Source organism: Penicillium argentinense (assembly GCF_028826775.1).
Source record: "Penicillium argentinense strain IBT 30761 chromosome Unknown utg000005l_segment0_segment0, whole genome shotgun sequence".
Taxonomy (NCBI): domain Eukaryota; kingdom Fungi; phylum Ascomycota; class Eurotiomycetes; order Eurotiales; family Aspergillaceae; genus Penicillium; species Penicillium argentinense.
Window position 1 is genome coordinate 3085577 of NW_026622664.1, and position 14768 is coordinate 3100344.

A 14768-nucleotide genomic window follows, 5' to 3' on the forward strand; every position below is an offset into this window, starting at 1 on the left:
CCGGTTGGTCCTTGGCTTGGTGACCTCCCACCCAGTACGAAGGATGTGTCTCTATATCGATTTCCCATTGTCGCTCTCATCTCGCCGCGGTGTGGTTCCCGTAGTTTACAATCAAATAGAAAGTGGTTAATGGTTTCTGGTCCTTCTTGAAATTCACAGGCGTCGTCTAGTACTTGTCCAATTTGACACAAGTATCGATTTAGGCGAGTGTGACCCGTTTGGAGTCAGCCCTATATCGCAAGGAACTGGAACAAGCACAGGCAGATATAAAAGATCTCCATCAACAATCCCAGACAGAGATCAATCAACTCCAACGACAAATTGTCAGTTTGAAAGAACTGTTCAAAACATTACCATCATACTACGCAGCCCCACTCGGCAGCAACGCCTCCCGATGATCACGTGGGGCTCACGTGGGGCAGCGCGGGTCCCGCCTTACCTAAGATGAAGGAGACTTTTTGGTGCCCCTCTTTCTGCTCAGCTCCTCCTTTTCTCTTCCCCTCTTCATCCCCTATTTGGTTCGTTTCCTCCCTCGAAGACTTTCTGGGCCTTCAATTCTAACCATCCTTTTCAGTTTTTCATACATTCACACATAATGTCTGCCCCCGCTCAGAAGTTCAAGGTCGCTGACATCGTATGTGACCCTTATCCGTCTTTCCCGCTTCATGTCCTCTACGCTTTCAATTGCTAACGATCGATCAGTCCCTGGCCGCCTTCGGTCGCCGGGAGATCGAGCTCTCCGAGGTCGAGATGCCCGGTCTCATGGCCATCCGTGAGAAGTATGGTGGTGACCAGCCCCTCGCTGGTGCCCGTATCGCCGGTTGCCTGCACATGAGTAAGTTTCCCTCGGACTCCGAGCTTTGCATGATCCCAAAGCTGATCTCACTCCCCCTCCAGCCATCCAGACCGCTGTCCTCATTGAGACCCTCGTTGCCCTCGGTGCTGAGGTTACCTGGACATCCTGCAACATCTTCTCCACCCAGGACCACGCTGCCGCCGCCATCGCTGCCGCCGGTGTCCCTGTGTAAGCCGGCCCCCAAATTTTACCCCCTCTTTTTTTGGTTTGTCTAGGATCCACATCTGACATGCATTTCAATAGCTTCGCCTGGAAGGGTGAGACCGAGGAGGAGTACCAGTGGTGCCTTGAGCAGCAGCTGTTTGCCTTCAAGGACAACAAGAAGCTCAACCTCATCCTTGACGACGGTGGTGACCTGACCTCCCTCGTCCACTCCAAGCACCCCGAGATGCTCGAGGACTGCTTCGGTGTCTCTGAGGAGACCACCACCGGTGTTCACCACCTGTACCGCATGCTGAAGGAGGGCAAGCTCAAGGTCCCCGCCATCAACGTCAACGACTGTGTCACCAAGTCCAAGTTCGACAACCTGTACGGTTGCCGTGAGTCCCTCATCGACGGTATCAAGCGTGCCACCGATGTCATGATCGCTGGTAAGGTCGGTGTCGTTGCCGGTTACGGTGATGTCGGTAAGGGTTGCGCCCAGGCCCTGCACTCTATGGGTGCCCGCGTCCTCGTCACTGAGGTCGACCCCATCAATGCCCTCCAGGCCGCCGTCCAGGGTTACGAGGTCACCACCATGGAGGAGGCCGCTAAGATCGGTCAGATCTTCGTCACCACCACTGGCTGCCGTGACATCCTGGTTGGCCGCCACTTCGAGGCCATGCGCAACGACGCCATTGTCTGCAACATTGGTCACTTCGACATTGAGATCGACGTTGCCTGGCTCAAGGCCAACGCTCAGTCCGTTCAGAACATTAAGCCCCAGGTTGACCGCTACCTTCTGAACGGCAAGCACATCATCCTTCTGGCTGAGGGTCGTCTGGTCAACCTGGGCTGTGCCACCGGTCACTCTTCCTTCGTCATGTCCTGCTCCTTCTCCAACCAGGTCCTTGCCCAGATCGCTCTGTTCAAGGCCGAGGACGCCGCTTTCGGCAAGAAGTACATCGAGTTCGGTGCTGGCGGCAAGAAGGATGTCGGCGTCTACGTTCTGCCCAAGGCTCTGGACGAGCAGGTCGCTCGCTGCCACTTGGACCACGTCAACGCCAAGCTGACCCAGCTCACCCCTGTCCAGGCTGAGTACCTCGGCCTGGAGGTTGCCGGTCCCTACAAGAGCGAGATCTACCGCTACTAAGCAAACCACCCCCCTTGACACCTCTTATAACAATGGAAGGTCTTGGTGAAGATCTCCTCCAATTGCGTCCGACATGAGTTTCTTTCTTTCCTCCTTGAATAGACTTTCAACATGATTTCGACGATGTTACGATTGGCATTCGAGTTCTCTATCAACTTAGAACTCAAAAGTGGTTGTCCTTCAACGGCATAAAAAGTGGTCTCCACATGGGGTGCGTGTTTTCTGTTTACTGGCGTGGGTCGACCTGGGATGGTCTTGCATTCAACACTGCGTACGGATGGGAATTTTTTAATGATACCTTAGTCTCGTGCTGGCCCTACCGTCGGTCAGATGTGGCTGCACAGTGAAATAATATCTGTGAACCAATATTTCTGCAAGGCATAGTTCGTAAACGTTCATTCTTTGTAACTGCCACTGTATCGATAATTCAGTCGAGTATGTGGTCCAGTCCCACACGGGCAGGTGGTTCGCAACCCACAACTCCGCCCCTTAAATGACATTCCTCTCACCCTGTTCCTCTCACCCTGACATTACATAGTGGAAGGCCCCTACTTCACCAGCCTTCAATTCGAACAACTTTCAATAAGATCTCTCAACATCTCCGCGGCACGCACCGCAAACCCGGAATCATTCACCTCCCTCTCATCCCTCACAACCTCAATCCCCGTCCCTTGCAACTCCTTCTCCAACGTCTTAAAAAGCACCTCATCGGTCTCCGGATCCCAAAACGGCTGGCCAGGCACATCTATCATGCTCACGCCACCTGTAGGCAAGAGCACCCTCGTCTTCGTAACCTTACCACAACCAGACTGGGCTGTAGCTTTGCCAGAAATATTCCTCGCAATCCTCCTCGCAATCTCAGCACATTCCTCCCCCGTAGTCCTCATCAGCGAAACAGTCGGATTATGCCGATGGAACTTGCGCTTCGTGTGAGTGTCACCGGCAAACCGCTCCGGAATAGACTCAAACTTTCCAAAATTAACCATATCGCACGCGCCCACACTCACAACACGCGGGATATCCCTCCTCGTCGCGGCAGTCAGTCGTTCAGGACCGGCACTAAGTACCCCGCCCACAACCTCATCTGCCATTTCCGTTGTCGTAAGATCAAGAACAGCATCAAGTTGTTTCTCGCCAATAAGCCTTTCCATCGCGCGTCCCCCGGACCCCGTCGCGTGGAATACGTACACTTCACATCCTGGCAAGATACTCTCAAGATGTTCACGGGCAACCGTGACAGCTGGCGTCGTAACGCCGAACATGGAGATTCCAATTCGGACACCAGTCTTTCCTTCCGGAAATTCAGAGAGCTGGGCATGGTAGGAGGTTGCCATACCGGCAATCGCACCCCCCGCATTCCTAAGCACCATCTCCAAAACCCTGTTCCGACCCGCGATATCGACGACGCTGTACATCATCCCGATGTCTGTTTCGCCGATGTACGGAGATACGTCGCCGGATGCCATTGTTGAGACCATTAGTTTTGGGAAGCCGACTGGTAAACCCTCGCGCATGGCGGTTGTTGCGAGGGATGTACCGCAGGAGCCGCCTATGCCGAGGATTCCGTGGATGAGTCCTTGTTGGTGCAGGTTCGAGATGTAGCTTGCGGCGTGCGTTGAGAGGGTTTGGATGTAAGTGTCGCGGTCTAGGGTGGACATTTGTGCTTGTGGTTCAGCGGCGCTGGAGAGGAGGTCGGATTGTTTTATGTCGACTTCGGTGGAGGTGGATGGGCCGTGGCCGATGTCCATCATTAGGACTTTGATGGTTCCAAAGGTTTGTGATGATGTTATGGCGGATTTTGTGTAGAGGAGTTCTGGGAGTTTGGTGTCGCATGTTCCGAGGAGGAGGATTGTTGTTGGGGATGTCATTTTGAGGTTGGTTTTGGGAGGTGGTTATAGCTCCGAGTTGATTGTACTATTCAAGTGTTTCAATGTTGTGGTATCGGTGAGGTTGTTGTGGTTGCTTCGCGAGTGTTCGCTCAGGTTGGTGAGGGGCAATCAAATACGTAATGTCTGTTTGTCCTGCGACAGTTGAGGATCGGGGTTGCATATCGGTGGGGGCGGGTGAGGACCTAGTCGATTCCTCCTAGAGTCAAATGTACCTATTGTAGCGGGGAGACCCCCTCCCCCTACTACATGGGTGCCAGCCATGTTATGTGACATAGCCGGCAGTATACGGTGGCCGGATAGCTAGTTCTAAAATACACCTTCTTACACCTCCCCGACCCGACCCCTACATTTGGGGTTCTCGCTATTTCCTGATAGCTACGCGTGTGTTTTGTGGTGGTTTTCTGCTGAATCGACCCGCACGTCTCAGCGCGTGCTGCCATCGAGCGTTCCCCTCTTCACTATGTACCGGATTTCCTATGCCATTTCTTGGCCTTCCTGTTCCGTGTTCGTGCTCAGTCCCTCGCCGCTTTTGCTCACTGAGTAGAGCCGAGCACGCCCCTGAGCAGCCTGAGCAATTCAGTGAGCATTATGTAAGCTCACTGATTTGCTCACTGATCTTCTCACTGAGCTGTGTGATCCACTCATCGATCCTGTTTTGAACGTTTTGATTCGCTCACTGAGCGTAGGAATGGCCATTCCGGAAGCGACCTCAATAAAATGTAACTCAAAATATCATAATTATCGCTCTCATCAAAAATCCATCCAAAGCCAGAAGTACTACATTGAGTTCCCTCGCGCGGACAGAGAGGTTAGCATAGTGAGTAAGTAAATAAGTGGATTTGTCTGGGGCTGCAACTGCGACACATGATGAGAATCGCGAACGCGATCACAGACACGATCACCGACGCGTCGTGCTAAAGGGCGCCGCTACCACTAATTCCGACCCGGGCCATGACAAGAAGCAATTATAATATCAGATGCGATAGAGAGCGGCGGATATGGCGCTAACTATGGATAATAAATACGGGAACGAGATCACGCACGGCGGACCAAGCTGGTCAGCCAGCCAATCAGGGGCCGAGTAACTCGAGCGAGGGCTGACTGGTTCATGTCCTAGGGTGCAGCATAACGTTATGTAGATAGTTAACATAACGTTATGTTGGTAATGTATATCAAGCTTCCCACCAACCAGCAACAGGAAACTGAAATTGGAATCGCTTTACTACCCGTCAAACACCTTCTACAGAACTCTGAATATGACGCAGACACTCTCGATCTCACGCATGGCTGTGGGCCTTGGGTTTATGGTCATTCCCAGGCAGCTTGCTTCTCTTTTTATCATGCCGTTTAGCCCAGAAGCCGCGATCGGTTGTAAAATGGCCGGGACTCGGGACTTTGTCCTAGGAGCTCTACTTTATACCTGCGGTTCTCGAGATTCAACAGCCCTCATGAGCAAGACAACAAATCCGACCGAGCGATCTGGACTTTCGGGCAAGGACCAGTCGCAAGCGCAGCTTGGCTGGAACAACACACAGAGGGCCTTAATGTCGGGGATGATTGTGGATTGGTTCGATATACTAAGTGTCTTGTGGTGCTATCTAGATGGGACGTTGCCGGTTGAGGCGGCCGCGACACTAGGAGGGGGAGCGTCTCTTCTACTTGGATTGGGGCTTTGTTGCTGGTGGTACTGCATGTCTACAAAACATGCCTAGGGTGCTACTTAGTTGTTGGATTTGAATTTAGAGTTGGAGGTTGAGGAATGAGGCAGGAGTTGGGAAACAAGAGGCTAGTTAAGTGTTACATAAGCATAGTTCCTAAGCGATCCAGGGTTATCCCGATTCGCCAGCCAAGAGAATAACATCATCTTCAACCACGGAACTGATCCATTCAGTAACATATGGTAGCAGGTCCTTTATCGATCACCAGGGTTTTCCGGGTCGAATAGTTGTTTTTCAAGATTATTTTTTTTGTTTCAGGCCTCTCAAGCGTCTGCAGGCTCAGCTGCAGCCAAGGCGAGACTGGGGACCTCCCGGTCGCACCTTTCCCCATCGAGCTTTTGCCCCACGGACAGTGGGCCATCAGGATATCGTTCCGATTCGTTTCTCTTACGGTTACATCCAGCTTTGGCCAGTTCTGAGAACATACTCAGTATGTCGCCACGACATCCACATGTGGGTCAGGCCGCACCCGATAAGGACTGATAAGCCCAGGCCGTCACTCCGTATATCCTCCGCTGATCGTGTATGCTTCATGTAGATCCGTGACACAGTAATCTGGGAGCAACTTCCTCGGCCCCAGGAGCGACACTGGCCTGCCTAGGAGCAGCATTGACCTTAGGAACTAGTATTATACTCCCAGGAATCGGATAGTAGCCAAATTCCTGATATCTCATGTAAGTCCCTCCCAGGAGCTAACGACCCAGCATTGGTCAAATTCTACATCGCACGATTCGAGGTTTCACAATTCTTCCGCTTCGGATCTGCGCGTGCTTTCTTTTTTTGTCTTGATATATCTGAAAGAAAAAATGCAGACTACAAATATGTTAAGAATTCATTTCCCTACGCTTGTGAAAAGTAATTGATAATGGGTTATCAAGTCATCGGTTTCTCCTATTTTTGCGTATGGGGCCCGCGGTCAGATTTTGAATTAAACATATCCCAATATGATATCTCCACTTCTCTGATAGGAAATTATGAGAAAGAAGTCTCTTAGCAGAAAATGCCTCTCGTGGTCGGTGTGTGCTCATATGAAAACCTGAGCCTTAGTTTTTGCCAAGATCGCGAAGCCGTGGATCGATGGAAGCTGGGTTTGGCATGTTTGCATTTGGAGAACCTTTCCTTGAGCGAGTGAGGTATCTTGGCTGGTAATCAACTTTGCCTTCCTCCCTAAGTTCAGAGCGTCGACTCAGCCTGTGACTTCTTCGGGTGTTTGATGAGAATTTAACAGGCCGGCGAGAGCTGTCCGGATAGTTCTATTTGCTTGAGAGGATATCGCTCTTTTTTGAACGAATGAAGGAATGGCGCTGTTTGACTGCCGCGGGACTTCGTCTAGGAAAGTGGCGAAAGATAGACCTCCATCCGAGCTTTTTGGTATCCCTTTGGTCTAACAACAGATGTTCTTCCTCGGGCTCCCAATTTTTGTTTGCCGCAAATAGCCGTCTTTTTGTAGTGGAAATTCTTTATCAGTCTCATCAGTTGCCATATTGCTCGTTGCAATAATGCCGTATGTGTGTTGAAGACCATTTGATTGTGTTCTGAATCACGGCAAGATTTTGCTTGCAAGTACCTCCGTCGACCAAATCATCTGAGAATTGAGCTTCGGCGCTGGCCAAACTGTAGAAGTGTCTCATGTATCGTATCGAGTCCCTAATGCTGGTGGGCTTATATGAATGGCCTTCTTCATCCTGAGATGGGCGTTCATCTTTTGGATTGCCTCTTCTTCTCGTCGACGACATTTTCGTATCTGCGGTGGTAGAATAGCGGGTCTGGAGTCGTTTCTGAGGAGAACGAGGTCCCTCAAGGGTCCTCTTCTTTCCACTTACACTAGGCTGCGTATGCAAGTGCTCGCTTCCTTGTTCGGTTGGATCATCGTGAAATATGTCAAAGATCCTTGATGTCCCAGGCCCGTCTAGACCAGTCACGGAAGAGCTGCTGCTAACTCGAGAGCAAGGGCAGAGTGCGACCTCCTCAGGGTAATCGGGGTAATTATCAGTGGTCGATACGTCGCTAGCAGATGCTTCTGGTGAAATTTCCTGGGCAGATTGGCCATTTTGTGACACCAACGTGATTATGTTAGATTACCTGAAATGGAAATTGGGATGTCTAAAGATTGATACGTACCGAAGTCCTCTGTTCCATCCCCATAATGTGGCCTGTGTTTCCAGAGCATGTAACAATTTGCATGGCATCGTTCTCCGACAGTAATGAATTGTTCCGGTATCATGGAAGTGCCGATTTCAGGACCACTATCCGAGCATTCTCGTGACATTTCCGTGGCCGGTTGTCAAAATCTTTGATGATTTAGCGTCACCATAATGACGATAGGGTGGCGCAAATTAATCAGGGAACTGTCGAACCAGGAACTCGAGAATGGAAATTCCGAATGAAAGATGTATTCCAGAGATTCGTGAATGGGGGACAGTCGTGGCTATTTATACTTTGTTTGTACCATCGTGCTTATCGAGGTCCCAATATCGGGGAAGAGATAGGATCAAAAATCAACTTCTGCTCAAACTGCAAATGGCTAGAGCTGAAATTGAAAATAAACCGGCTGATACCCGACCCTACTCCACTGCAAGTTTCCGTAGCCAATTGAAGGGCCGCTCTTGCCCAGGATATACCAGCAAAAGGAGGTGCTACTAGGAACTCATGTCTAAAATGGATGTGTGATCAGCTATTAGACAGTAAATCATATTTGGTAGGTTATTGACATCTTCCCAGCTTCTTCACGTGGGGTAAATACGGCCTATAGCTCATGGGGTTTGTGCCAGACTATAGTGATGGTTGACAATCCTTTGGTGAACTAATCCAGAGCATAGACGCAGAGACAACGACGAAAATTCGACTTTTAGAATTCGGTCAAATGAAGCTTGCATTGCCACTGTGAAAGAAAGAAGAAACAACGAAGGACGAGTTCAGGGAAAACTCATTTCTCCTACAGAATGACGGACCATGGTCGTTAGGCGATGAGCTCGAGTAAGCAAGCGCTGGAGAATAGATACAGCGTGAGATCAAGTCATGTCTTCCCTCAAGCTCCTACGAGCGACCGTAGGCAGCAAAGCGCTTATCATCGGAGGATGTGAAACAAAGAAGGAAGAGTGACGCCGGCCAGTCGGAGCATCAGAGGTGAGCGATCAGGGTGCTCGGGGAGCGCTCCGGGATCGCTCAGGGTCGCTCAGGGATGCTCAGGGATGCTCAGGGAGCAGCTCAGGGCGGCGGCGGGACTAACTCAGGCTGGTTTCCGGGAGCCGATCGCTTTTTCCCGAGGCGGCAGTTTTACCGTCACTTTTTTACATATAATTAGACGAAAATTGCCTGGAAAATTCTCCCCTCCCCCACTCACACACTCACATTCACTATATTAGACTTTAGCTCTTCCCAGATCCTTAAGACAAGGCGCAACGAAAATATCACCTCGGATGATGCCGCAGACTGTGTGGTAACTAACCACCAGCCAAAGAACCACAACCGTGACCGAGAAAATCTGTCGTTCGTTAGTATTATCATTGCTATCGTGAAAGAAAAGTTTCTTACTGTCCCAAGCACTGAAAAAAAGCGCGAAGGCAGCTCCTGGCCTATGGTGCAGGTGGAAGTGGTAAAAACTCCCAATGGGAAGGTCAAAGCCCACCATCCCATATTGAAAGGGAATTTCCTCGACTTTATCAACGTTGCAACTGCAAAGGAGAGCCAAACGACCCCAGAGGCCCATAGTAAGATTCCGATCAAAAATCCGACGCTATAGAATATTGCACCGGTTGAAGCACTCAGGGTACTCGTCTTTGGGAAAATTGTCTGGGCACTTTTTCCAAGTTTTTGGATACTATGAAGTTTCGTCAGAAGTTGAGATGGATAAAACGTATTTTCGGGCCGAATTACCCGAAACTACCCTGTCCAAGTGGACCCAGGGGAAGAAACACGCTTACCAGCATTCCTTTTGGTGGAAGCTTGTAAAGCATCAGGCGTTGCAAATATATACAGATGACCATGATCGCGAGAGGTACACCGATTCCCCAGAGAATATAGCTTGCCAGGATGGTAGCAAGGGCAAGTTGTTCGTCCGGCAGAACATCTGCAACAATGGAGCCCGACGCCGCCGCGACAACACACGAGACAATTGGCAGAAGCCAAGCAGCAGTCATGGAGGAAAGGTCGAGGCCATTCTTACTCGTTGTTCTGTGAATTGGTGTTAACGGAGAGCAAACCCGAAAAGGGAGAGACCAATACAGTAGAAACGGTATTCCAATGGCAACCAGGACCGATACCACTGCATCGAAAATCCACACTGCCCAAATAAAATAGGCTGCACCATCACCCCAACGCGATACACAGACAAAGCAGAACATATTAATTATTGTGGCAAGCCCCATTGGGAACGTACCCAAGAAGAGGGATTGAACTGGATGAGTGACCATAACCCTGAAAATTTCCGGATACAAGATGTAGCGCAGGAGAGTAACGGCCAGAAAGATTGTGAAATACGCCACGTTCAAGATGAAAATGATGATGGAGATGTAGTAAATCCACTTCCCATTGTAAGGGAGGGTGTTGAGGAGAATTGACACGATTCCTGTTCCCATGTTGACAGAGAACCAGCTTGTGTTGCAATCAGTATCTGATTCTAAAACATCGTCTGTTGCGACTCACGCTGGCGTAAAATTCCGGACAACCTTCCGCCAACCGACATCGTGTTTCGATCTCTCGACAGTTTCTGGGATTTCTACTGTTGGTATCTCCTTTTGATCGGTAACATGTGGAGTTTCTTGGACTATCGAGGTGACCTGATGGAACATGGGAGGATGTGCCATATTGTTTTCAACTTCAATCAATGATAGGCAGTGATGGAGCTAATAGAGGAAGTGGGAGGTAACGGGATAAAATGCCTGAGCAGAACCGAATCCAAAATCATGGTCATTTCAGTCACGGGCTATTCGACAGCGGCGGCCGAAAAAGAATCTACGACAAAGAGATGTGAAAGCAGAGTATGGTAACAGTGGAACCTCGGCACGGCACACCCGATCGCCGAAAACCCGCTTCTTTGAGGACGTGTGCCGGCTCATACCCACCGAACCAATGGGAATTCTCGATAGTGCCGGTGCCGGTGACGCACTGCCGCGCGCGGTAAGCCCTCAAACGACGTATTATTCGAGTTAAAAAATTTCGCGGAAATATTTACCAGTACAGAGGGGCGGACAGAAAACATCAGAAGGGAGCTGTCACTGGTGAAGGTGCCCGCGTAGTAGTTAAATGGGTCGAGTAATGATGTGATGGGTCTTGTTCAGTGTTTTACCGTAATTGTTTTCGATTATAACGGCGCATTCCGTGGTACGGATCATTTCGGTGGAGTTGTTGATAGGTTTATTTGCGTAAAATACTTATAAGGCTTTAAGCTGGTTGGTTATGCTGGGTCGGTTTAAGGGCTTCAGTGGACGACGAGCTCGGCACGTAGTGATTGTGAAAGACTGAAGCAATATTTCGTCTTCAGCCTTTCACAGGAGTAGCCTGCACGGCGTAAAGGAGAAGTAGGTACTTCATTGGTGCGTCCTGCTTCAGGACTGGTTCACATTACTTCTTCCGATGTTTTACGCTATGAACGATGAGCATCAAGCGGACCAAGATGACTGTTTTGGATACGCCTTTGAATACATATCTCTTAGGCCGCCTGTGCTAACTGACGCAAACGTAAGAATGAATTGAAAAACTTCCTAGGCATCTTCGTCTTTAATAAGATAATGATCATGGAAAGTACAACCGGGAAGTTTACAAACTGCATATCAACTAGTTTGTTATCATGGCAATGTTCTTACATTTGTGGGGGCCCGTGGGGAATGGGACCGTCATTAATAATACCGCCCTTGTGGTCTCTCCTGTGTGGCACGACTTTGCTGAGGTTCCAGGATAAGGCACCGAATTGATGCCTCATTCCCAACCTCTGTCGGCATGCCTGTCCAGGGAAACCCGAGGCACTGAGTTTGATATGCGCTTCAAGCTCTCTTGCCACCATTATATTCTACATTCGGGAGATCTTCATGGAAGAACACCGATCGAGACCGATTATGAGGGGTTTACTACTGTCAAGGGCTTGGCGCCCGTTCAGGGATAAATACCCCCAGAATCGCATGTAGACAGTTCGATACAGTCAAGTTCAAGTTCTGTAAAGTTCGATTTGCCTAGCAGGACCTTATTCAATATTCAGTGCTTCGTCGTAGCCCATCTCAACAGACTTAACAAAAGAATACTATCTCGCGAAGGTATTATATATTTGCTTCCGTTATACAATTGATCCATCTCAGTTGGGTGCTTACCCAATATCCACGGCTTGTCTGGAAGAATTTGACATTCTAATCAAGACACTGAAGCCTATGGGCATCAAGTGGCCTCAAGCGGAGAACCCTAGGAATGCCGTGGACCAATCTTTAGAGAAACGGTAAGTTGATCACAAGTGGCCGAGTTCAAGGAAAAGGATCATCCAAACTACCCTTATCGAGACAATGCTCATATGAATGGTTTCGTACGAGAGCTATTTCCTTTTTTCCGAATCCATGCGTCCAAGGATTGCTGTGCTTGACTCAGTCGAACCTATAAAGAACTCCCAGGAGAATATAGGAGAAGTACCTCTCTTTAGAGTCAACTACGTCCTGAACCTATCCAGTTTCGAGCACGTTAGTAACAGTTACGAAAGATTTTCCAATTTGTATCCTACTGGGAAATCATACTCTCAGTTGGCAGTATCCGAAACCTCATAAATTTACTTTGTTAAAAATAACCCCGTCAACTTCGGGTTCAAGGGGAGATTTCAAACAAGGAAGATATTTTAAAATGTAGTAATATTCATGAAGACAGTTAACCATCTCATCAAATTGTGAGAAACTCTGGCTCTCGGTAGTTGCAAATGGCTTTCTCGGTATTGAGGGAAATTTTGAGTTGATGACTTTCACCGCCGTCGGTCCCAGATATCAGTTGGAAAAAACGTTGCCATTCTGAACAATGAGTCTGATGAAAACCACACTTTCGTTTTTCTCTTCACTTCACAGCGTGTATTTAAATCCATGTAGCTCTTCCAGAACGATAGCTCCAGTGGCGGCCATCTTATTAAGGGCATGCATTCGTAGCATCAGAGCTATTGCAATGGCCATGGTGATGAAACTTGCCCTAAATGACGAAAATAACGGTTAATATTCAAATTAAAGCACTGAAGAGTTCAAGGTAGCACTTACACAATAGAGGCTTCAATCCCAGGCCGATACGTAGGCGCGTCTTGAGAACGAAATACCAGAGAACCGACGATACCACCAATTCCACCACCCATGATGAGCAAAGCGTTGCAAAATAAGCGTTTCCATTTCCCGCGGATATTATTGGCCTGCCAGGCCAAGTCCGTTGGAACATTTGCGTTGCCCCCTGCAGTGACAAGAATCACCCCAAAGTATTGCACTCCTGGAGAGGCAACCCAGCCAAGAAGAGACAGACCAATAATAGACAGAAGACAATTCCATATAACGATGGGTCCACGAATGTGGTATTTGTCACCGAGCCAGGCGGTAAAGTACATCCAGATACCCGCCACGACATATGGGGGAGTGGACAATCCTTGTGCCGCGGTCACTCCATAGTTCAGTTTAGATTCAAGAATAATAGGCAAGAAAAATGCAATGGAGTAAGAAACGCAAGTCGACAGTCTGTTGATTGCACAGTCAGCCGGGAACAGGTCAGCCATAGTACAGAAAGAAAAGAACTCACAAAAACATCATAGGGTAAGTAAAGACTTTCCAATCTTTGGCGGGACTTAAGAAACCACGAAGGTTAAACTTGATTTGTTCAGCGGCATCTGCTCGGTCAGCATCTATGTGGCGGATGATGAATGCCTCCTCTTTCTCTGTCAAAAACATCCAGCATTTGTGAGATCCTAGGGGATACTCAACAAGCAATAGCCAACCGATGATGGCAGCAGCAAAATTGAGGACACCTTCCATTAAAAAGATGTATCTCCAGCCAGCAAGGCCACTCAATCCATCCATCTGCATGAAGCCGCAAGCGAGAACTGGACCGAGGGCGGCTATTAGACAGCTTATGAAATAGCTGATCGAGAACCGCTTATGCACATCGTATCGGGTGTACCAGGATGATAACAAAGGAAGGAGTGCTGCAAACAGACTCGATTCAAAAGCCCCGAGTAAGGCCCGAATAATCAGGAGGTGCCACCATTTGTCGACGAATGCCGCGCCCTTTTCCAGTTAGCGACGGAAGAGAAACGTGTGAGATATCTTACCACCATCAGAACACCCCAGCACAGTGTGACGCCACAGGAGAAATTTCTAGGGCTGAAATTTTGCGCAATGGCATTAACCGGCAATTGCACCAGCACATATGGTACAAAAAATATCAAAAGCACAAGAGACTGCAATCCTATCAGTATACGGCCACAGAACGAATTAGACTAACCATACATATTTTGAGCCGTTCTCTAGACCAAGGTCCACCGACATTCTGTGGATTCATAATCAGTCGATCGATGGTATGCTCCAAGGAATAGTATACAATAAAAGGTGCATACCCAGCAATGGAAGTTGAGCCAAGGTTGGTTCTGTCCATAAGACACATGCCCATGAGTAGTCCCAACCCAGTCACAAGTCGACGGTCGACCTTATGAATGATCCTTTTCTGTTCATCATCGGTGAACTCCTCGAAATTTTTGGAATCGGTTGGGATCGCAACTCCCTGCTCAGCAAGGGCACCATCAATATCCTTGATGAAATCTTCAACGTTCTCCGGTTCTATGCCTTTGATAGCCATGTTTCTCGCGTAAAGGAACCAGGGCTTTTATCCGTATCTTTCAGACAGACACTTAGTCGCTTTTGGCTCTGCAGATTTGGAGTTCGCTTTTTCAGTAGGAGGCGATGGCAAAGACTTCAGGGTTGGAATTCAACGTGGTTTATAAAATGCCGCCAATCTGGGAACGGAGGCGGGGTAATTCCCCAGGAAATCTGGGGAAGCCGCCTGAAAGCAGTGGGTCCGTT

At 49.0% G+C, this 14768-nt stretch overlaps 4 protein-coding genes across 4 annotated transcripts; 1 reads left to right on the top strand and 3 right to left on the bottom strand.

Annotated features, from left to right (window-relative positions):
* Nucleotides 1-595: 595 nt before the first annotated feature.
* Nucleotides 596-2147, top strand: N7532_005939 (adenosylhomocysteinase; the record flags this gene model as incomplete). The annotated part of the gene is made up of 4 exons (XM_056618433.1): nt 596-634; nt 703-835; nt 898-1024; nt 1100-2147. The coding sequence occupies 4 exons, from the start codon at nt 596-598 to the stop codon at nt 2145-2147; spliced, it is 1347 nt and encodes a 448-aa protein (XP_056474592.1).
* Nucleotides 2148-2710: 563 nt separating this feature from the next.
* On the bottom strand, nt 2711-4015 carry N7532_005940 (Tm-1-like ATP-binding domain-containing protein; the record flags this gene model as incomplete). Its single annotated transcript, XM_056618434.1, has 1 exon — nt 2711-4015. One exon carries the CDS (start codon nt 4013-4015, stop codon nt 2711-2713), a length of 1305 nt encoding a protein of 434 aa, XP_056474593.1.
* Nucleotides 4016-9115: 5100 nt separating this feature from the next.
* On the bottom strand, nt 9116-10559 carry N7532_005941 (TDT family transporter; the record flags this gene model as incomplete). The annotated part of the gene is made up of 5 exons (XM_056618435.1): nt 9116-9238; nt 9289-9574; nt 9631-9927; nt 9988-10347; nt 10399-10559. The coding sequence occupies 5 exons, from the start codon at nt 10557-10559 to the stop codon at nt 9116-9118; spliced, it is 1227 nt and encodes a 408-aa protein (XP_056474594.1).
* Nucleotides 10560-12779: 2220 nt separating this feature from the next.
* On the bottom strand, nt 12780-14544 carry N7532_005942 (uncharacterized protein; the record flags this gene model as incomplete). The annotated part of the gene is made up of 6 exons (XM_056618436.1): nt 12780-12903; nt 12969-13430; nt 13492-13976; nt 14021-14149; nt 14199-14238; nt 14306-14544. 6 exons carry the CDS (start codon nt 14542-14544, stop codon nt 12780-12782), a joined length of 1479 nt encoding a protein of 492 aa, XP_056474595.1.
* Nucleotides 14545-14768: the final 224 nt, after the last annotated feature.